This window comes from Callithrix jacchus, chromosome 2, assembly GCF_049354715.1.
Source record: "Callithrix jacchus isolate 240 chromosome 2, calJac240_pri, whole genome shotgun sequence".
NCBI lineage: Eukaryota > Metazoa > Chordata > Mammalia > Primates > Cebidae > Callithrix > Callithrix jacchus.
Window position 1 is genome coordinate 144,483,911 of NC_133503.1, and position 24,961 is coordinate 144,508,871.

Below are 24,961 nucleotides of genomic sequence, written 5' to 3' on the forward strand. Positions count from 1 at the left end.
TGACATCTCTGGGACGCCCTTCCACCTCCTTCCCACTGGTGTATATCCCTGTTTGTTTTCAAAGCCCAGTTTAATTCCCATTTCCTCCTAAAATTCTTTTTTTTTTTTTGAGATGGAGTTTCGCTGTTGTTACCCAGACTGGAGTACAGTGGCACAATCTCGGCTCACCGCAACCTCCGCCTCCTGGGTTCAAGCAATTCTCCTGCCTCAGCCTCCTGAGACTACAGGCGCGCACCACCATGCCTAGCTAATTTTTGTATTTTTTAAGTAGAGACGGGGTTTCACCTTGTTGACCAGGATGGTCTTGATCTCTTGACCTTGTGATCCACCCACCTCAGCCTCCAAAAGTGCTGGGATTATAGGTGTGAGCCACTGTGCCCAGCCTCCTCCTAAAATTCTTTTCTGACTTCCCTGGAACTCAGGATCTGTGCCTACCTTTGAATTTCTTTAACACCTTCTATGAAATTTCTGTGGTATGCATTCAGACGCCCTGAGTTTGATTTGAGTTACATTCGGTCACTGTGACTGGAAAAAGTCACATTGCTTCTTAGGCCTCTGCTTCCTCATCTGTGAAGAGGGGTGGTAATGTACACCCTGTTTACCTGATGTGGCCTGAGGATCAAACATCATGCATTTAAAAGGGCTTTGCAAATGGCAAAGTGCAGTCCAAACATTTATTATCATTTTAACATATGTCTTTTAACTTTGTGTCTTAGTTATCTTGGGCTGCCATAACAAAATACCACGGACTGAGTGCCTTAAACAATAGCAATTAATTTTCTCGCAGACAGAAATCCCAGATCAAGGTGGCATCAATCACCGTCTGGTAAGGGCTCTCTCCTCAGATCACAAATGATTGCCTACTCACTGTGTCCTAACATGGGCTTTCCTCAGTATGTGCCAGAGAGAAACAGTTTTAGTCTCTTCCTTCCTTATGAGGACACTAATCACAACATGGGGATAGGGGGCACCCTCACGACCTCATTTAAACCTAAGTAACTTCCTACTAAAGGCCCCACGTCCAAATACCATCATATTGGCAATTAGAACTTAAACATATGAATTTTAGGGAGAGACAATTCAGTCCCTAATAGTGTGTCTATGTGTTGCATATAAACTGTGTTTATGTGAATATTTACATTTTTATAATACTCTATTATATGGCTACTGTGATTTGAATATGGTTTGTTTGGCTCTGCCAAATCTCATGTTGAAGTTTGATCCCTAGTGTTGGAAGTAGGGCCTGGTGGGAAATGTCTGGGTCATGGGGGTGGATCCCTAATGAAAGGTTTGAAGCTGCTTTTGTGGTAATAAGTGAGTTCTCACTCTATTAGTTGTTATAAGAGATTCCTTGAGTACTGGCTGTTAAAAATAATCTGGCACCTTCCCTTTCACTCTCATTCCCCTCTCATCATGTGATCTGCATATGCCACCTCCTCTTTGCCTTTCACCATGAGTAGAAGCAGCCTGAGGCCCTGACCAGAAGCAGATTCTGGTGCCATCCTTATTGCACAGCCTGGAGAACTATGAGCCAAATAAGCCTTTTTAAAAAAATAAAAATAAAATAAGTTATACAGCATCAGGCATTCCTTTATGAAAATATAAATGGGCAAAGACAACTACATATCCCTTTCAAAGTATTTTGTGTACCTCATCATACACATACAACTTATTTGATCCCAACTCACCTTGGAGGTTTATGTGTATATTTCTAAATATGTGCTGTTTACACTAGACTTAAGCCATTCAGAGGGCAGACACTATATATAGAATCAAAGAATTATAGAAATTTTATTTTATTTTTGTAACTTTCATAGCTTGAGCAATATGCATTCACCGTTTTTGTTTTCCTTTTGGCAAAGTAGGACAATCCTAAGAGGCAAGAAGAAAAAGTAAACAAAAATTACTATAACTCATCAAGAACTACTGTAATACATAGGTGCATCACTTCCTACCTCAAGACTATGTAAATATCCACCTGTCTGTTCTTCTAGCACTTTCTTCTTTTTTCATTTGTTAATCTTTAATCAATTCAGAAGTTTGTTTTAGTATATTGGGTTGGGTAAAGTTCTCATTTAATTATTTTCCCAAAATGGCTACCTCATTGTCCCAATTTCATTTCTTGAATAATCTACCCTGTACACTACACTGCCGCTTTAATTATTGTAACTCTGTAGTATACTTAGGCATCTGACTGGGAAAGATCATTACCCTGTTACTCATTTTTAAACATATGTTTCAAAATTTGTGTAGTTTTTAATAGACTATTTTTTGGACAGTTCAGATTTACACAAAATTGAGCAAACAGTACAGAGAGTTCTTATACCCTCAAACTACTCTGCTCTATTACTAGTGTCTTACATTAGTATGGTACACTTGTTATACTCAATGAAGCAATACTGATAGATTGTTATTAAGTAAAGTCCAAAGTTTATTTATATTTCCTTAGTGTTATGGACCAAATTGTGTTCCTGCAAAATTCACACACTGAATTTTGCATACAAATATACTATGCGACCATATTTGAAGAAAGGGGCCTTTATGCAGGTAATTAAGATTAAATAAGGTCATAAGTGTGGGACACCAATCCAATGGGACTTGTAGCTTTATAAGAAAATGATGAGACATGAGGAGCATGTGTGCACAGAAGAAAGACCATGTGAGGATACAGCAAGAAGATGGCTGTCTGCAAGCCTGGAAAAGAGACCTCACCATAAACCAACCCTGCCAGCATCTTGATCTTGGACTTTCAAGTTACAGAACTATGAGAAAATAAATGTTGTTTAAGCTACCCGGTCTGTGTTATCTTGTTTATAGCAGCCCAAGCAGAGCAATACCATTAGCTTTTACTTAATATCCTCTTTCTGTTCCTGAATCCCATTCACGATGCCATATTACATTTGGTTATCACGTCTCCTTAGCCTACTCTTGGCAGTGGTGAGTTCACGGAATTTCCTTGTTTTTGATCAGGAATACTGGTCAGATGTCACAGGGCTGCAATTCGACATTTTTCTCATGATAAGACTGGGCTTATGGGTTATTGGGAGAAAGGCCTTAGATGTAAAATGCCATTAACATACATCATTTCAAGGGCAACATGATTTATGACTGTTAATGTTGACCTTGATCACTTCACTGAGGTAGTGCTTGTCAGGTTTCTAGACTGCAAAATTAATCCTTTTCTTTTCTTTTTTTTTTTTTTTTTAAACAAACATATTTTAGGTTTGGGGGTATATGTGAAGGTTTGTTACATAGATAAACTCATGTCATGGGGGTTTATTGTGCAGGTTATTTCATCATCCAAGAATTAAGCCCAATATCTAATAGTTATCTTTTCTGCTTGAAGTTACTCTTTTACTTATTGCTTTCCACATTGTACACTTTGAAAAGAAGTCACCATTTCCTAAGGAGTGACAAATTATGTTTCCCTGCTCTTTTTATTATAACATTTTGTGGCTATATTTGTTTGCATGTTTCTCTCCCTCTTTCTACTGGTATTTTTATTTGAATTATATTAGGTTTTTGTTAAAAATTAAGTATTCTAGAAACATAGTATATCAATGTACTCCTTTAATAGGTTGCAGTTTTCTTAATTTTACATAAAGATTTGAATAAATCTTTATAAAGGTTATTCCAAATAATTTATATTTGCTGAGTTAGAGTCTTAAAAATTATGTTTTCTAAGTGGTTATTTCAGAGCAACTATGACTTTTTGTGTACTTATTTTGTATCTGCCCACAATACTGACCTCTTAGAACTTTTGGTAGATAGCCTTGCATTCTTTCAATATGCAAGTAACTTAGCTTCCTCTACTCCGTTTTACAAATGAGCAACCAAAGAGAAGCTACTGAAGGTCTCAGAATTAGTTGCCAAGCTGCAGCCAGATTCCTAGTTCATTGTCTGGAAAATTTGGAAGCCTAAATATGACTAATACTTTTACAGGTACTTTTGCGGCTATTAAAAAACAAAGACCAAAGCCATTTGTTCTGGAGAATTGCTGACTATGCTAACAAACATTTGGCACTTATTAGAATGTTAATAAATCACAAGCAATACAAAAATCACAAAGGTTTAGATTCATTTCAAATGAATTAATTAAAACAAGTTATATAAAGAATGATGACATTATTAGCCCTAAATATCAAAACTAGTTTTTTTCTCCTATGATTCAGGGTTCACTTTGGCTACTGTTTAAAATATAAATGGCTGTTTCGTTTTACACTTTCTTATGATTTCTACAGTATATTTTATAATATTACTCGGATGCTTTTATTTCTATATTTTATAACTATCAAAATGTAATTTTTAGGGAAAGCCTTATGAATATTTAATTTTAGGGCTTTTCTCTATTACTGATTACAAGTAACTTAGGGTTCTATTTTCACAAATGCTCAGTTCTTTAGGAATTAAGAAACTCCAGGATTTAGAGAGGTTTGTTCCACCCACTCCAGTGCTAGCGTGTGTTGTCCAGGGAACAGGGGATCAGACTGCTTCATCTACTGCTGTTAGCACCTATGCATGTTGTCTGGGCACCTGAGGACAGGCCTGCCCTGTCTGTCACCACCACTGGTATCTGCACACATTATCTGGGGTCTGGGGACCCACTGCCATGGGCACTCATATGTATCATCGAGGGGCCTGAGGTTTGGCATGTTCTGTCTGCCATGGCCATTGCCAATGCCTGCAGGTGCATCTGGGGTCTGAGGACAAATCTGCCCTGCTACTACCACAGGTGCATGCACATTAGCATGCCACTCTGGGGTCGGGGATCAACTTTCCCCACTGCCACCAATAGTGTCTGCATACATCATCTGGGGGTGTGGGGATTAATCTGCCCCACCCATAGCCACTGCCATGAATGCCCAAATGTGCCATCTGGGAGCCTGGGTACCATTTTGTCACTCCGGCTGATGCTGGTGCATGCCAATCAGGAGCTTGAGGATAGGCCTGCCCTGCCTGCTACTGCCACTACTGGTACCCAAGGATCAGCCCACCTGGTATCCCTGTACCCAAAGAAGCCTCACCACAGTCTATGCTAACAAATGCAGCCTAATCACCAAGGAACTCAGACAACACTGAAGCTGATCACAGGATAAGAAGTCTACACTACTGCACCCACCCAGAAGCAGAGCTGAAGCACCCTATCCAATAAACAGTATATATATATATATATATAAAATACACACATATATGTATATATATATAAAATACACACATATATGTATATATATACATGTGTATATATATATGTGTGTGTGTGTGTTTATGTGTGTGTATTATATATATGTGAAAAAGTCTTTCCCTACGAAAGCCAATCCATAAAAATGAAGGAAGCAATCGATAGACCAGCTGTGCATGTATCAATGTAAGGACACAAGAAACATGAAAAAGCAAGAAACATGACATCCTTAAAGGAACAGAATAATGTTCCAGTAACAGATAACAAAGAAAGGAAAATTTGTGAAGTGATCAAAATAAAGATATTAAATTAACTGAGATAAAAGAGAACAGAGATAAACAATACAAAGAATTCAGAAAAACAATTCATGATCTGAATGAAGAATTCAACAATGAGATAGATGCCATATAAAATTATCAAAAAAAGGGTCTAAAACTGAAGAAATCAATGAATGAAACAAACAAACAAACAAACAAAAATGATTGAGAGCTTCAACAATAGACTAGAGCTGGCAGAAGAAAGAATTTCTGTTGAAAACATGAACCCAATTAGACTGTTCCCCACTTTCCCCCACAAATGCCTATATAATCATGAGGTGTCCAAATAAGAATTCTGGGAATTTCAGAAGAAGAAGAGATGGGCAAAGGCATAGAAAATATATTTAACAAGTAATAGCTTAGTAGAAAACTTCACAAGTCTTGCAAGAGGTATAGACATCCAGATATGGAAAGCTCAAGGACTGCCACATACATTCAACCCCAAAAGCCACATTATAATCAAACTGTCAAAAGTGAAAGACAAGGCAAGGCATGGAAGCTCATGCCTGTAATCCCAGCACTTTGGGAGGCCGTGGCGAGCAGATCACTTGAGACCAGGAGTTCAAGACCAGCCTGGCCAATATGGTGAAACCTTGTCTCTACTAAAAATACAAAAATTAGTTGGGCATCGTGGTGGGTGCCTGTAACCCCAGCTACTTGGGAGGCTGAGGCATGAGAATCACTTGAGCTGGTGAGGCAGTGGTTGCAGTGAGCCAAGATCACACCACTGCATTCTAGTCTGGGCAACAGAGTGAGATTCCGTCTCAAAAAAAAAAAAAAAGAGAAAAAGAGAGAACTCAACAAACACCAAGAGAAAAGCATCAAGTCACATATAAGAAAACATGTATCAGACTATCAGCAGATTTCTCAGCAGAAAACGTACAGACAGGGAGAGACTGGGATGATACAGTCAAAATGCTAAAGAAAACAAATAGTGCTAATGAAGAAGACTGTACCCAGCAAAGCTATCTTTCAAAAATGAAGAAGAAATAAAGTCTTGTCCAGACAAACAAAAACTGAGGAATTTCCCCACTAGACCACAACTGCAAGAAATGCTTAAGGGACTGGCATACCTGAAAACAAAAGGACAACATCTACCATCATGAAAACACATGGAAGCACAAAACTCACTGTAGAGAAGATGCACAAATGAAAAAGAGAAAGGAGTCTAGCATTGCCACTACAGAAAATTGTGAAACTGCCATAAAAAATAAGAGAAGGAAAAGGAAACAGTAATAATATAAAACAAGAGGAAGAAAGGATATACAAAACAACCATAAAACAATGAACAAATGACAGGAATAAATCCTGACCTATCAATAATTATCTCAAATGTAAACACATTAAATTCCCTGCTTAAAAGATAAAGACAGACTGAACAGATTTTTAAAAGACCCAGCAATATGCTGCCTCTAAGAAACTCATTTTACCTATAGACACGTAAAGACTGAAAATGAAGGGATGGAAAAAGATTTTTTTACACAAACAGAAACCAAAAGTGAGAAGAAATAGCTATACTTATCTCAAATAAAACAGATTTCAAGTCAAAAACTATAAAAAGAGGCAATGAAGGTCAATATAGAAAGATAATGGGATCAATTCCGCAACAGGATATGATAGTACTAAACATATTTGTACCTAACATTGGAGCTCCAAGATATATAAAGCAAGTATTATAGATTGAAAGGGAAAGATAGACTCCAGTAAAATAATAGCTGGAGACTTCAACAACCCACTGTTAGCACTGAAGAGATCATTTAGACAGAAAATGAATAAGGAATCATTGCATTTAAACTGCACCTTAGGCCAAATGAACCTAGCAGACATTTACAGGACATTTCATCCAACAGCTGAAGAATACACATTCTTCTCATCAGCACATGGAACATTCTCCAGAATAGACCATAGCTGAAGCCACAAAACAAGCCTCAAGAAATTAAAAAAAAAATCAAAATCATATCACCTATCTTCTTAGACCACAATGGAATAAAACTATAAATCAGTAACAAAAGAAACATTGGAAGCTGTACGAATGCATAGAAATGAAACAACATGCTCCCCAATGACCATTGAATCAATGAAGAAATTAAGGAGAAAATAAATAAACTAGTTTAAACAAATGAAAATAGAAATACAACAAATCCAAACTAATGGAATACAAGAAAAGCACTGCTAAAGAAGAAAGCTTATAGCAATAATAACCAACCTAGAAAAGTAACCAACCTAGAATAATTTATGACCTCGAAGAACTAAAAAGCAAAACCACCAAACCTAAATTAGTAGAAACCAGGAATTAATAAAGATCAGACAGAATTAAACACAATGGAGACCAAAAGCAATACAAGTAATCTGCAACACAAAAAGTTGGTTTTTTGAAACGATAAACAAAATAGACAAACTGTTAGCAAGACTAGCAAAGAAAAAGAGAAAAATGCCCAAAATAAATGAGAAAGGAGCCATTAGAATCAATACAACAAAAATAGAAAGGATCTTTAGAGACTATTGTGAACTATAAGCTAACAAATTGGAAATCTACAGAAAAATGGATAAATTCTTGAACACATACAACTTCCCAAGATTGAACCAGTAATAAACAGAAAACCTGACAGCAATAACAAGCAATGGAATCGAATCAGTAATAAGAAATTTCCTAACAAAGAAAAGCTCATGCTTTACTGGTGAATTCTACCAAAATTATAAAGAACAAACACTATTTCTTTTGTCAAGCTATTTCAAAAAATTGAAGATAAAAGAATTCTTCTGCGGGGCACGGTGGCTCACGCCTGTAATCCCAGCACTTTGGGGGCCAAGGTGGGCGGATCACCCGAGATTAGGAGTTCGAGACCAGCCGGACCAACATGGACAAACCCCGTTTCTATTAAAAAGTACAAAAAATTAGCCGGGCGTGGTGGCACATGCCTGTAATCCCAGCTACTTGGGAGGCTGAGGTAGGAGAACTATTTGAACCCAGGAGGCGGAGGTTGTGGTGAGCCGAGATTGTGGCATTGCACTCCAGTCCAGGCAACAAGAGTGAAACTCCAGATTAAAAAAAAAAAAAGAATTCTTCCTAACTCATTCTGAGACCAGCACTACCTGGTAACCAAAACCAGACAAGGACCTAACAAGAAAAAGAAAACTACAGGCCACTATCTATGATGAACACAGATGCAAAAATTTCACAAGAAAATATTAGCAAAGCATATTCAACAACACATCAAAAAGATAATACACCATGAGTAAGTGGGATTCATCCCAGGGATGCGGGTATGGTTCAACATATACAAATCAATACATGCACTACATCATATTAACAGAATGAAGGACCAAAATTATATGATCGTCTTGATCGATGCAAGAAAAGCACTGCTAAAATTAAACATCTTTTTATGATAAAAATTCTCAAAATATTAGACATGGAAGGAGCATACATCAATATTATAAAGGCCATTTGTGACAAACTCATAGCTAACATCATACTGAATGGGAAAAAGGTGAAAGCTTTTCCTCTAAGAACTGGAACAAGATGGATGCCCACTTTTATCACTCTTATTCAACATGGTATTGGAAGTCCTAGTCAGAGCAATCAGGCAAGATAAAGAAATACAATGCATCCAAATCAGAAAAGAAGTCAAATTGTCTCTCTTTGTAGTTCACATAAATTTATATGTAAATTTAAAGACTATAAATTTAAAGACTCCACAAACATGCCTACTGCTGGCAAGTGAATTGAGTAAAATTGCAGGACAAAAGCCCAACATACAAAAATCAGTAGTGTTTCTGTAGAGCCATGACAAACTATCTGAAAATGAAATCAAGAAAGCAATCTCATTTATAGTAGACACACACACACACACACACACACACACACACACACACCAAGCTACAAATAAATTTAACCAGCGTGGACCTCTACAAAGAAAACTGCAAAACAATGATGAAAGCAACTGAAGAGAGGCCAGTCGCGGTGGTTCCTGCCTGTAATCCTAGCGCTTTGGGAGACAGAGGTGGGCAGATCATGAGGTTCAGGGTTCAAGACCAGCCTGGCCAATATGATGAAACCCCATCTCTACTAAAAATACAAAAAAAAATTAGCCAGTTGTGGTGGCACGTGCCCATAGTTCCAGCTACTCAAGAGGCTGAGGCAAGAGAATCACTTGAATCCAGGAGGTGGAGGTTGCAGTGAGCAGGGACTGTGCCACTGACTCCAGCCTGGACAACAGAGAAAGAAGAAGAAGAAAAGAAGAAAAGAAGGAGGAGAAGGAGAAGGAGGAGAAGGAGAAGGAGGAGGCAGAGAAGGAGAAGAAGGAGAAGAAAAAGAAGAAGAAGAAGAAGAAGAAGAAGAAGAAGAAGAAGAAGAAGAAGAAGAAGAAGAAGAAGAAGAAGAACCACCACAGAGAACACAAGCAAATGAAAAGACATCTTATGCTTATGGATCAATTAATGTTGTTAAAATGACAAAACTATCCAAAACAGTCTACGGAGTCAATGCAATCCCTATTAAAATACCAATGGCCTTCTTCATAGAAATAGGAAAAAAAAATCCTAAAATCTGTATGGAATTACAAAAGACATCAAATAGCCATAGTAATGCTGACCACAAAGAACAAAGCTGGAGGTATTATACTCTCTGACTTCCAAATATACTACAAAGTTATAGTGACCAAAAGAGCATGGTGTTGGTATAAAAAGAGACACGCAGAGCAATGGAACAGAATAGAAAACCCAGAAATAAATATACATATGTACAGCCAAATGAGTTTCAACAAAGGTGCCAATAACACTTTGGGGAAAAGATACATTCTTCAATAAATGGTGCTGAGAAAACTGAATATCCATATATGGAAGAATAAAACTAGGCTCCATCTCTTACTATATACAAAAATCAAGTCAAAATGAATTAAAGACTTATATATAAGACCTGAAATCATAAAACATTTCAGGGCACTGGTACAGGCAAAAATGTTATGGTTAACACCTCAGGCAATGAAACAAAAATAGACAAATGAGACTTAATTAAATTAAAAAGCTTCTGCCTAGCAAATGAAATGACCAATAGAGAAAAGAGACAACCTGTTGAATGTAGAAAATACTTATGAACTATTCTTCCAACAAGGTACTGATATTCATACTACAAAAGGAACTCACATAACTCAAAAGCAAAAAACCAAAATCCCATTAAAAAGTAGGCAAAGGATCTGAATAGATATCTCTCAAAAGAAGATACACAAATGGCCAACAGGTATACTGAAAAATGGTCACTATCACTAATCATTAGGGAACTGCAAATTAAAGCCACTGTGAGATCTCATCTTACCTCAGTTAGAATGGTTATTATAAAAGAGACAGCAAATAACAAATGCTGGTGAGAATGCAGAGAAAAGGGAAGTCTTTTATACTGTTGGTGTGAATATAAATTAGTATAGCCGCCATGTAAAACAGTAAGGAGGTTTCTCAGAAGGTAAAAATAGAGCTACCATATTACCCAGCAATTCCACTACTGAATATTTATCCAAAAGAAATAAATCATTATATTTAAGGGACTTCTGCACCACACATTCATTGCAGCACTATTTACAATAGAGAAGAAACAAAATCAACCTAAGTGTCCATCAATGGATGAATGGATAAAGAAAATGTGGCATTTATACACAGTGGAGTACTATGTAGCCATAAAAAAGAATAAAATCCTGTCATTTGTAGCAACACAGATAGAATTAAGGCCATGATGTTAAGTGAAATAAGTCAGGCAGAGAAAGACAAAATACCATATATTTTCACTCACATGTGGGAGTTAGAAATGTTGATCTCATGGAGGTATACAGTAGTATAATGGTTACCAGAGGCTGGGAAGGGTGGGGTTGGGAGGATCAAGAGAGGCTGGTCAATCATACAGTTAGATAGAAGGAATCAGTTCTAGTGTTTGAGAGCACAGAAGGATGACTATGATTAGGAACTTATTGTGTATTTCAAAATAGCTAGAAGAGTTCAAATATTCCCAACACAAAGGAATAACAAATGTTTGAGGTGATTATTACACACTGTATGCACATATCAAAATATCACCTGTACCCCACAAATATAGACAATTATTATTTGTCAACAAAAAAAGGTGGGAGAAAAAGAAATCAAAAAGTGTTTAAGTACCAGCACATCTGAAAAAAGAAGTCTAAATCTTTTTTCAACATGAAGTAGATAGTAGAGATCACAGTAACTCATATGAAGAGACACAGACAGACAGACAAAATATGAATGAGCCCAGAGAGCAAACTATGTAAGAAAAAAATCTTGGAAAATGAGGCCACTGGAACTCTTCATGTTTAGCAGAGGAGGGCAACAAGGACAGAGATGACTTTGAGTAATAGAAAAGGCAAAAGAGAGAAAGAAATCCATGAAGAAAAGCAAAAGATGTGAAAAGATTCAGCATAAGAAAGAGAAATAGTTAAAGGAAGCAGAGAAAAATGCAGATACAAATAGTGAAAAAAAAAACTCAAAAGAGAAATTTAAAAACGGTAAGAGAAAAATAGGAACAAAAAATTTTAAAATACTTGAACAAACAAAAATTAGAATAGAAAAACAGAGCATTAGGAAATCAGGCAAAGAAGAAAATGGAAAGTGGTTTTTGAAAAAAAATGAAGATAAAGACCAGTGGCTTTTCTTTCACTGTTCACCACTAACATGTAAAAATTGCGTTTCTAAACTTTAAAGGAATGTTACGCTGCCTTCTCAGTTTGGAGTTTTGAAAGGCTACTCTAAAGCATGTCTTTTGTTTCCCTTAGTTAAAAATGAAATCCTCATATTATAATGTCTTCAGTAACTATTTAGTATTGTTGGAGTAAATATGAAAGACATAGTTTTCAAGATATCTTTAGCAACAGGGGAATGTATAGTTTCTCAGCTTTCTTGCCTATCATGCTTAATACTCAGCAGGACACAGGTGGAAAGATGTAAGAGGCTTTCCAGAGTATCTGTAATACGCATTCTTACACCTGCCCTTGGGTTTAAGCAACTGCTCGGCCAATAACATTTAATCTACAGCCAGTAGACTAACAAACAACTGTCTTCCATAGGGAAGATGGAATTCCCTATCAAAAAGGCCTGGTAAGCAGTACATGGCTATCTCCCCATCTCTCTCAAAACAGATCCACAAACAAAGCAAAATTCCCTAACATGACAAATTTATTTCAGGGCAAATATGAAAGCACAGGGTTAAGACAGAAGGGCTGTCTTCATCCTGAAGAAAAAGGAAGAAAAAGAGGTGACTTCAGGGACTGGACAGAGAGTTTAGAATTAAAATAATCACCATTCTGTTGTCAGCAACTCTGACAACGACCTATTTATAAAGAACCACGTTGGTCTTTTGCAGCATTATTTATAGTCCTGTATAAAATGAACATGAACCAGAGAACCTGGTCTATAATCATATTCCATCTTGCTTCATTTTATCACAACGTTAGAACTTGACTACGAGAGAGGAACGGAATAAAAATATTTATATTACACTGAGCTTATAATTCTATGTTCTCCAAAGTGATGATATCCTTTTGCTTTATATTTAAACTGTATTTACAATGAATGTTCCTTTATCTGTGTCCCCTCCTCCACTTTTTCTTAGTACTAGCCTCAAAAAATTATTCACTAAAAAAATATCAAAACTCAAAAAATTTTTTATCTCAGAATGTTAAGAATTATGATAGAAACCAAGCTTAAGATATCTTAACCACTGAGAGATATTATGAGTTAAATTAAGAAAAGGTCACAAAACAGTCAAATATGATAGAAATGGTATAAATTCTAATCATCATCTGATCTTAATGGATCTACTGACAATGGTCAAATATAGATAAATCAATTCTTAAAAATCATAGTGACAACATCAAAGATGAAAACAAGAACACATTTATCAAGCACTGATTGTTCCAGACACCATTCTAAATCCTGTAAAAATAGTATTTCATTTACTCCACAAATGGACCTTCCAAAAAGTACTATAATTATCCCTAGTTTATACTCTGGGGAACAGAGTTAGAAAGGTTATGTAATTTGCCCAAGATCACACAGCTAGTAAGTTTCCAAGTTGGGATTCAAATTCAGGTCTGACTCCAAATCCCATATTCATAACCACTCTACTATTTATATTCCTATGAAAAATTAGGGTAAATGTGGCAGGAACTTCTTGTTCAAGTTAAACAAACTTTTAAATAACTTTCTGAATTTTATTCTTCAAATAATACAAAGGATATAATATTAGGAATATAAATTTGACATTTTCCGTGATTTAAAGAGGACTTAGACAATTTTTGACTAAGAGCGAAATTAAACCTTGAATCATTTGTTTGGCCTTTTTACTACAGTTTAAAACAACAATAATAACAATCACATTGCCTAATCTGAAAATAGGAAACATACGTAGGCTAGATAACTTAGAGAAACTGTTATTTAGGTGGGAGAACCTCTAAAAGTGATGATATTCTATGTAGAATGCCATAAAAATATTGATGCACTATGTTTCCCCATATAAACTAGGAATTATTTTTTTTCTAGAAGAAAATGTGATATTACATATAAGCAATACAAAATCACAAACAAGAGAGAGTATTTTCAAAACAAATGGAATCAAACTATTGAGCCAAGTATGATTGGCTATTTCTGAACACTATTACTTCTAGTTATGACATCTTGACCAAATAATGTAAACTTCCTGTGCCTTAGACTTCTCCCCAGTATAATCTGGGCACAACAAACCTTTCTAGCTTATAGGTTTAAAGGTGAGATTGGTGCTTTGTAAATGCTCAGTAAGAGTTTCTTGCTTCAACTTTTATTTCTACTAAAAAACCCTCAGTTCAATGTTTTACTTATTGTGATGAATTGAATTATCTGTATGCAGAGAACAGAACATTACTATTACATTTAACTTGATTACCTGAATTAATGCCAGAGAGTAGAAGGGGTATGAATAAATAAATCAAAATGGCAGGTAGTTGAAAGATGATTAACAAACGTCTTTAGAGAGGTATTTTGTGAGTTGCATTTATATATGGTCATCCTAGATGCCCTGGGGATTCACATCAGGTAAAAGGGAAGAAAGTCAGATGGTATCTCTTCTGTAACTTTGTCAGTTCTTTGTGCTTTTGCTCAGTGTACCAGGGAGATGGAAAAAATTCTGATCAAACTTCTCATAAAAACATTTATATGCCCATACCAGAAAATGGCAATGAAGCATGCTAGATTTCACCCTTTTTTAAATTTCTCATTCTATTTATTTTCCACATGTGATCTTTTCCACTACTTTAAAGGGTTTGTCTAAAAACTAATTATTTCCTTCTTGGCACTGGGGCTGCAATTCAGGTAGCGGCCACCTGTTAAATAATAAGGCCTTTTTACTGACTCCATAGCCTATTGTCTAAGCTTTATCCAAGTGTGGATAACTAAAAGAAACTAAGATTGTAGCACATTATCCACCACCTAAACTTTCAAAGTAAAAATATAAGTGTAGAATAATAAAGTTTCAACCTTCCTTAAAAGATACCGAGCAGTATGATATTGCTACAATAATTAAGCAGTGAGGTACTGGCACAAGAATAGACAATGCAATCAATGTAAAATTATAAAACTCACCCAAAATATACATAAGGCCTTACTCTGATAAAGAACACATTTAATATCCATGGGGAAACAACAGTATTATTCAGTTGTGGTAGCTAACAATTTAGAAAAAAAAATGAGGCCAGGCGCGGTGGCTCAAGCCTGTAATCTCAGCACTTTGGGAGGCCGAGGCGGGTGGATCACGAGGTCAGCAGATCGAGACCATCCTGGTCAACATGGTGAAACCCCGTCTCTACTAAAAATTACAAAAAAATTAGCTGGGCACGGTGGCGTGTGCCTGTAATCCCAGCTACTCAGGAGGCTGAGGCAGGAGAATTGCCTGAACCCAGGGGGCGGAGGTTGCGGTGAGCCGAGATCGCGCCATTGCACTCCAGCCTGGGTAACAAAAGCGAAACTCTGTCTCAAAAAAAAAAAAAAGAAAAAAAATGATAACATGATAACAATGATCTAATAAACCAAATCAATTCCAGGTGGACTTTTGATGTAAATTAAAAATAAAAATGAAAGCATAAAAATACTAGTGAAAGATATAACTGGGTATTTATATAATCTTGGGATTATGAAGACCTTAAGAATGATACCAGGTAGAAATCATGAAGGAAAAGATCAGCAAATTTAGCAATGCAAATATTTAAAACTCCATGTTAGCAAAACAAAATCCCCATAAACAAATTGTAAGGCAATGACAAACTGCTAAAAAATATTTTAAACAACAAATAATATTCTTCATAGGCCAGGCACCATGGCTCATATTTGTAATCCCAGCACTTTGGCAGGCTAAGGTGGGCGGATCACTTGAGGCCAGAGTTTGAGACCAGCCTGGCCAACATGGTGAAACTCTGTCTCTACAAAAAATACAAAAATTAGCTGGGTGTGGTGGTACACACCTGTAGTCCCAACTACTCGGGATGCTGAGGAAGGAGAACTGCTTGAACCTGGCAGTCAACTCTGGGTGACAGAGTGAGATTCTGTCTCAAAAAAAAAAAAAAAAAAAAAAAAAAATTAAGAGCTTTTGTAAATAAAGAAGAAAGATATATACATAAGAGTAGACGACAATTCACCACCACCACCACAACCATGAAATATAAATGGCCAGTTAGCACACTGAAAAATTCAACTTTACCAGCAAACAAAGAAATATAAATGAATACAAGGTAGAAATTGGCAATTATTACTATATATCAGTTATCTATGACATATTATAGTACATACACACATAATTCTAGGGTAAGGAGAAACTAGCAACTTCATACATTGCTGGTACAGGTATAAATAATTCAACTTTATTGAGTGCAATCTAGTGAAAATTTTTATCAAAGTAATTCCTGAGCTGATAGAAATCAGAAAGTAGTCATGGTGAGGGTACTAGCTGGAAAGGGGAATGAGGGGAAAATCCTAGGGTGATGTAAATGTTTTATACCTTGTTTTGATGGTGTTTATATTGGTGTATAAAATTGTCAAAAATTCATCAAAGTGAACAGATAACAACTGTGTGCCCTTTTATGTGTAAATTATGCCTCGATTAAAAAATTAAAAAAAAAAATCCTACCTGACACAGAAAATAACAATGAATTTACAAGATATTTAACAACAAATTTATTCACCGATGAAAGGCTTATAATTAAAAATGGGATACATTTCTTCACAAAGACCCATGCTAAATTATGTAACATCCTCATGATAGAATATTATATAATCATCAAAAAGGATGTTGCAAAATAATATTTAGTGATGTAACAAATGTTGATAGTATACTGAAAAGACAGAAAGGGAGAAAAAGGAGGTATGACATGATTCTATTTTTGGGAAAAGCATCTGTATATTAATGTATGGGAGGGTAGACAAAAACAATGATGAATATCTGTGGGATATGAAACTACCAGTGATTTTTTCTTTCTTTTAAAATATTTTATATATTGAACATGTATTATAAACACAAATTAGGCATTTGAAAAAAATCACTATGATAATTAATAATTTCATTTATAACTCTTTAAAATGATGTTGTTTAAAACTACCTTTAAAGAAATACAACGAACCACGTAGAAATTATGCATCTTCTTTCACAAAACTTCACCTGAAATCCTACTACTGGGGTTTTTGAATCCTGCTTTTCAGATATGGTTAAGGTATCAGAATGCTTACTTATAATTTCTTGGTTGCCAGTGTACAACGGCAACTTTCTTTGCACTGGCTTTGTTGCCATCTGTAACAACTATGGTGAAGTGACTTTTTTACTGCATTATGCTAATCCCAAGGACCTTTGCTTCTTAAATTTTCTTTCCAATAGAAATAAATGACTTACGCATGCACAGCTTTTCTCTGTTCCAAGATGCTCTTGTCAGCTAAGAAAAAAAAAAGATTCTGGAGAGAGTCCAGAATTCATGACTGTATATTCCCAACATAGAAAAGGTAATCTTGTCCACTCTCCTCCTCTTTCTCTATGAATGCTAAATTTATATTAGCTAAACTTTGTCAGCCTCAGCATTTTGTAATCTGGATTCGGTTAAAGAAATTTTTTTTTTAAAACAAGGCTACACTTTTCTCCTTTTTTAACGGCTTATAAAATAGAACCATCTAGCACCATTAGTAAATTAATTGAATATGTCTACATTCCTTCTAGGTCACAGAAAACATAACCGAGGTAAATAACATTTGCATTCCTTCTTTTCAAATATTACATTGAGGTTATTAGATCAAGAGGACCGTATAACTAATGTTTTGACAATTTAATTTACAATGTTTAGTTTGTGCTGCTTGAGTAATATGTCAAGCCTTACCAATACTACCCTAGTACTACGCACCCTCCGCCCCTTTTCACACCTATTATTTGCTGAGCGCTATGAGTCAGGCAATAGGCCGGACGCAGTGGCTCATGTCTGTAATCCCAGCATTTTGGGAGGCCGAGGCGGCTGGATCACCTAAGGTCGGGAGTTGGAGACCAGCCTGACTAACATGGAGGAACCCCGTCTCTACTAAAAATACAAAAAAATTAGCTGGGCGTGGTGGTGCATGTCTGTAATCCCAGCTACTCGGGAGGCTGAGTCAGGAGAATTGCTTGAACCTGCGAGGCGGAGGTGTGGTGAGCCGAGATTGCGCCACTGCACTCTGACCTGGGCAACAAGAGTGAAACTCCGTCTCAAAAAAAAAAAAAAAAGAGTCAGGCATTATACAGAGTGCTTTACATGAACTATCTCATTTAATTCTAATAATATCTCTGAGGTAGGTATTGTTATTTCTATTTTACAGGTGAAGAAATTGAGGCTTAGAAGTTAGGCTGCTTGCTTAGGTCACTGAGCAGGGACTTGAACCCAGGCATTCTGATTAGACAGCCCACTCTATAATTAGGTCACAATTCAATGTGTGAAATTCAGGGTCGGTTTTGGTTTCAGAAGTTGCAGTGGAACAAAAGAATGGTTGTTTTTGAGTAATTGTACCTCCATGGAATGTACCTCCATGATGGTACATTTCTTTTAGAAAGTGTGGAAAGTATTTCAAAGATGAGAATGGGTGATATATGCTGTAACTAGCTCCAGAAGATGAATATTGTTATTTAGAATCAAAGGCCTCTGAAAGTCAAGTTAAATTTTTTCTTCCTTGTCCCAGTGATTAGTACTTCAGGTTAGAATCACTGCTGGTAGAAGCTGGTATTCTGGAAACAGCATGGGCTCGCTGGTGTGACAGACAGTCCCATCATATATTGCCATGGGATTGAGGGCAAATAATTTTTTTGAACTCCAGTTCCTCATTTATCACATGGAAATAGTGCTAATTACTTGAAAAAGCTGTGAGAAACAAATCTGTGACAGCTACTCCCTAAGCTATGAGCCCTATGAGGCTCTTGTGAAGATAAAATGAGATGAGTAGTATAAAGGTCCTAGCAGTGTCTGAAATATAGCACGTAAAAATATTTGCTAAAAAATGAATTGGTGGGATCTAAAGTTACCTTCATCTCCTACTACTCGTAGAAGAGTTAGAGTAAATAAGCTTGGTGAAAAGGATATATATTTACTTTAGTCAAATATAAGTGGTTCCTATTCTGTCAGTTATTCTGTATAATCATATTAACTAATCTGACTGATAATTGGCCAAAATACCCTTAACAAGTGGTTTTAAAATAAATGAAGGGACCTCACATTAAAGTAATTCTTCAGATATGCCAAAATAAAAAAGCTCATGAAATATAAATACAATTTGGGGCAGAGCAAATTTGTTCATTTTAAACCTTTAATTGGTTTCCATTTGTTTTGTTTTAAGTATTCTTTATTGTTTTTTAGAGACAGGGTCTCTGTCGCCCACTCTAGAGTGCAGTGGCATGAGCCCCAAACTCCTGGGCTCAAGTGATCCTCCAACCTCAACCTCAGCTTCCTGAGTAGCCAGGATTATAGGTGCATACCACCAGACTTAGCCAATTTTAAAATTGTTTTGTAGAGATGGTGTCTTGCTATATTGCCCAGACTGGTCTCAAACTCCTGGGCTCAAGTGGTTCTCCCATCTCAGCCTCTCAAAGTGCTGGGATTACAGGCATGAGCCACAGCTCCCAGCCTCCATTTGTTTTAATGTAATGAGTTGACCTAAAGACTCAAACTTGAGTTAAACACACAACAGTAGAATACAGAAGCCTCTTTTGAGTCAAGTGTCAAAGGGACATTGTAGAGTACTATCCCCAAAAACCCTGTATTCCTACCTCTGGCAGGTTACTACCTACTACCTCCTATGACATTTGAACCAGAAGTTTCTTCTTAGGTAGCAAAAGGTTAACAATTCCAAGTTAAGTAGGAAGGGTTAAACCACATTAGCAGAGTTGAGAATCCTACATGAATGCAAGGTTTCATGCCAATGACTGTGAAAGCAGTTCATAATTTACTCACAATATCTTTTCTAAGCAGAAAGCTTCTTCCTTACAATGATATCTTATCTCACTTGGGATATCATAAATCAATGGGACTGAGTCATGTCTAACTTTACTCCACATCCCACACCTCACACATTATTTGCATTAAAAATACTTATTAAATAAATAGGAAATAGTTTTCAAAATATGCAAACTGAGTTAATCTGACCTACATGAATAAACTGAGCCCATAAATATTGTGGTGCAGCATTTATGCCATTGAAAGATTTTAGTTTCACTAGATAAGTATTCATGGAAAACTTAAGGATTAATAATTACTTACCATAGGCTCTACATGTTTTAAATGACATCTTAAGGAAAAAGAAGCATGTTGTTTAGTTATTTATTGATAAAGTAGGGTAAGGGTTGTGTGACGGCAGCAGTTTAATGAATACAAAAGGCTCAATATCTGGACTGTAAGAAAACATAATACAATTTACCTATAGGCTGGAAATTAGTGAAAAGATTCAGAATTAAGGATGACATCTAAACTAATAAAAACTCTACAGCTCTAATAAAGGCTACATAAAGCATAATTACAGGAACTGGTGAAAATATAACTACTCAAAAGTTGATGAATGGATATTTGTCTTGCAGTTGATCATTTAGTTGAAATTCTTGGCAAAAAGAACAAGAGGGAGTACTTTATAACTAGTGAATAGAAAATAGATTGACTTCCTTAGAGATTATTTAGCAACAAGCTTTTATAGTAAAATACACTCTCCTTTTGACACTATGAACTACCAGTATTGCTTTTTATTTTCTCCTCAGATTAAATGAGCCAAATACCTTTTATTAACTTGATTTAAGCATCAGGTACTATCCTATTATGCATCATCTGTCAGCTGGGGATCTTTGTACCCCTCCACAGTCCCTCAGAAATCTAAATCTCTCCAAAGAATTTCTGCTAATTGTCAGCGTGTCTCATGATCATCAGGCCTCCTCTGCCTCTTGTGCTCTAGCTTCCGCTGGCCTACACCATGCGAAAAGAATTTGAATCTCTGCCATCCTGAGTCTCCAACCAAACACCACCCACAAGAGCACAATTTCACTGAAGGCTGTTAAGAGACACTGGAGATAGGCCATGTCAACCACTGCACCGCTCAACACTAATCCCCTCCCTTTCTTCTTATCTCAAGATAGTAGTTTGGTGATCATATTTGTGATTTGAGGATGCTCCTAAGGTACTGTTCTTCAACTTCTCTCTGGTGAATCATATCAAGGCACAGTACTTTTCCCAAGAAATACATTATTCTTTCTAATAACAATTCATTGCCAACTATTAAGAAATCATTTTTTTAAAGAAAAAAATTAGTCATGCTGAGAATTATTCAGTGCCATCTAAATTTTTTTTTTAAAAGGACCTTAACAGGAAGAACCTGAAAGAAATAAGATAGCCTACTACATGAAACAATTCAGAATAAGCCAGTTTGAGACAATTCACTAGTTAAGCAGAAATCTTAAAAGCAGAAAAGTGCATATGTGAGAATCTCCAAAGGGGTCTGGAAAAACGGTAGTATTGAAAAATGACTCTGAGGATAGGCCCCAAGAGAATAGGATAAAACCCTGCTGCTTTCCCACCCCCTCTCTTTTCTACCCCAGCGTGGCTCTGAATGAGGGCACAGTTACAAAAAGTGTATGGTAGTACAGTGTAACTAAAGATCTCATGTTCACGCTGGAGGAAGAAAAAAGCAGGCCTAGGATAGTAGAAGGTACTGAGGAGATTATAAAGAGAAGAGACCCCATAAAGTCTGTGCATGTATTGATCCAATGCTAACCTGCATATCAAAGACTCTGAGAACTTAAATAAAAAATAGTTCAGGGTGGGCACAGTGGCTCACACCAGTAATCCCAGCACTTTGGGAGGCTGAGGTGGGCAGATCACCTGAGGTTGGGAGTTTGAGACCAATCTGACCAACATGGAAAAACCCCTTCTCTACTAAAAAATACAAAATTAGCCAGGCATGGTGTCGCATGCCTGTAATTACAGCTACTCAGGAGGCTGAGGCAGGAGAAATGCTGGAACCAAGGAGGCGGAGGTTGCAGTGAGCCGAGATCTGCCATTCCACTCCAGCCTGGGTAACAAGAACAAAAAGCCATCCCAAAAACAAATAGTCCAACAGTCAGGTACCAGACTGGACAGTGGGTGGGATATACATGGGACAGATACAAATAGCAATGCAAGGCATTAAGAACAAGACTAAAAGATTGAAACCAAATCCCACTGAAGGGTGATCAGAACTTGTGGCCTGAACCCAAATGGGTTGTCTGCTATAACATAACATTCTTCATAGGACTTAAATAAGACCCAGAGACTCATAATATTCAAAAAAATTACTCAGCATAAGACAATCATAAAAATCTGAACTTGCATAGGAAAAGACAATCAACAGATACTAATATTGAGATGACATGCACTGGAATTCTTTGACAGAGACTTTTATCTTTTTACTTTTTTTTGCATTCTACTTATATTTATTAACTCTTTGGTCATTTTTTAAAAATTTCATTTAAGGTTTTGGGGTACATGTGAAGAACATGCAAGACTGTTGCATAGGTACACACGTAGCAGTGTGATTTGCTGCTTTCCTCCCCATCACCTATATCTGGCATTTCTCCCCATGCTCTCTCTCCCAAACTCCCCACCCTCTGCTGTCCCTCCCCTATTTCCCCCTTACAGACTCGAGTGTGTGATGCTCCACTCCCTGTGTTTATGTGTTCTCATTGTTCAAAACCCACTTATGAGTGAGAACATGTGGTATTTTATTTTCTGTTCTTGTGTGAGTTTGCTGAGAATGATGGTTTCCAGACTCAATTGTGTCCCTATAAGAGACATGAACTCATCGTTTTTGATGGCTGCATAATATTCCATGGTGTATATGTGACACATTTTCCCTGTCCAGTCTATCATCGATGGGCATTTGGGTTGGTTCCAGGTCTTTGCTATTGTAAACTGTACTGCAATGAACATTCGTGTGCATGTGTCCTTATAGTAGAATGATTTATAATCCTTTGGATATATACCCAGAAATGGGATTGCTGGGTCAAATGGAATTTGTATTTCTAGGTCCTTGAGGAATCACCACACTGTCTTCCACAATGGTTGAACTAATTTACACTCTCACCAGCACTGTAAAAGTTTTCCTATTTCTCCACATCCTCTCCAGCATCTGTTGTCTCCAGATTTTTTAATGATTGCCACTCTAACTAGCGTGAGATGGTATCTCAAAGTAGTTTTGATTTGCGTTTCTCTAATGACCAGTGATGATGAGCATTTTTTCATATGTTTGTTGGCCTCATGTATGTCTTCTTTTGCAAAGTGTCTGTTCATATCCTTCGCCCACTTTTGAATGGGCTTGTTTTTTTTCTTGTAAATCTGTTTTAGTTGTTTGTAAATTCTGGATATCAGCCCTTTGTCAGATGGGTAGATTGCAAAAATTTTTTCCCATTCTGTTGGTTGCCGATTCACTCTACTGACTGTTTCTCTTGCTGTGCAGAAGCTGTGGAGCCTGATTAGGTCCCATTTGTTTGTTTTGGCTTTTGTTGCCAATCCTTTTGGTGTTTTGGTCATGAAGTCCTTGCCTATGCCTATGTCCTGAATGGTTTTGCCTAGATTTTCTTCTAGGGTTTTTATGGTGCCAGGTCTTAGGTTTAAGTCTTTAATCCATCTGGATTTAATTTTAGTGTAAGGTGTCAGGAAGGGGTCCAGTTTCTGCTTTCTACACATGGCCAGCCAGTTTTCCCTACACCATTTATTAAACAGGGAATCCTTTCCCCATTGCTTGTTTTTCTCAGGTTTGTCAAAGATTGGATCATTGTAGATATATTGTGTTGCCTCCGAGGCCTCTGTTCTGTTCCATTGGTCTATATCTCTGTTTTGGTACCAGTACCATGCTGTTTTAATTAGTGTAGCCTTGTAGTATAGTTTGAAGTCCAGTAGTATGATGCCTCCTGCTGTGTTGTTTTTGCTTAGAATTGACTTGGCTAAATCAAGAGCAAACTGCCATTCGCAATTGCTACAAAAAGAATAAAATATCTTGGAATACAACTCACAAGGAACGTAAGGGACCTCTTCAAGGAGAACTACAAACCACTGCTCAACGAAATCAGAGAGGACACAAACAGATGGAGAAACATTCCATGTTCATGGTTAGGAAGAATTAATATCATGAAAATGGCTATACTGCCCAAAGTAATTTACAGAATCAACGCTATCCCCATCAAGCTACCATTGACTTTCTTCACAGAACTGGAAAAAACCACCATGAACTTCATATGGAACCAAAAGAGAGCCCGCATAGCCAAGTCAATTCTAAGCAAAAAGAACACAGCAGGGGGCATCACACTACCGGATTTCAAACTATACTACAAGGCTACAGTAATCAAAACAGCATGGTACTGGTACCAAAACAGAGATATAGACCAATGGAACAAAACAGAGGCACCGGAGGCAACACAACATACATACAACTATACAATCTTTGATAAACCTAACAAAAACAAGCAATGGGGCAAGGATTCCATGTTTAACAAATGGTGTTGGGAAAACTGGCTAGCCATGTGCAGAAAGCAGAAACTGGACCCCTTCCTGACACCTTACACTAAAATTAACTCCAGATGGATTAAAGACTTAAACATAAGACCTGGCACCATAAAAACCCTAGAAGGAAATCTAGGCAAAACTATCCAGGACATAGGAGTAGGCAAGGACTTCATGAACAAAACACCAAGAGCATTGGCAACAAAAGCCAAAATAGACAAATGGGACCTAATGAAACTCCACAGCTTCTGCACGGCAAAAGAAACAGTCACTAGAGTGGATCGGCAACCAACAGAATGGGAAAAAATTTTCGCAGTCTACCCATCTGACAAAGGGCTGATATCCAGAATTTACAAACAACTCAAGCAGATTTACAGGAAAAAAATAAACAAGCTCATTCAAAAGTGGGCAAAGGATATGAACAGATA

The 24,961-nt window shown here is 36.9% G+C and overlaps 1 protein-coding gene across 2 annotated transcripts in view; it reads right to left on the reverse strand.

Annotated features, from left to right (window-relative positions):
• CWC27 (CWC27 spliceosome associated cyclophilin) overlaps positions 1 to 24,961 on the reverse strand; it is a 290,308-nt gene that overhangs the window by 8,970 nt on the left and 256,377 nt on the right. Inside the window, exon 14 of one of the 2 annotated variants that reach the window (XM_008992001.5) lies at positions 1,838 to 1,872. The exons of the other annotated variant lie outside the window; for it this stretch is intronic. Coding sequence (XP_008990249.1) covers positions 1,838 to 1,872 — 35 coding nt within the window. The remainder of the gene's footprint in view (positions 1 to 1,837; positions 1,873 to 24,961) is intronic. 2 annotated transcript variants of the gene reach the window in all.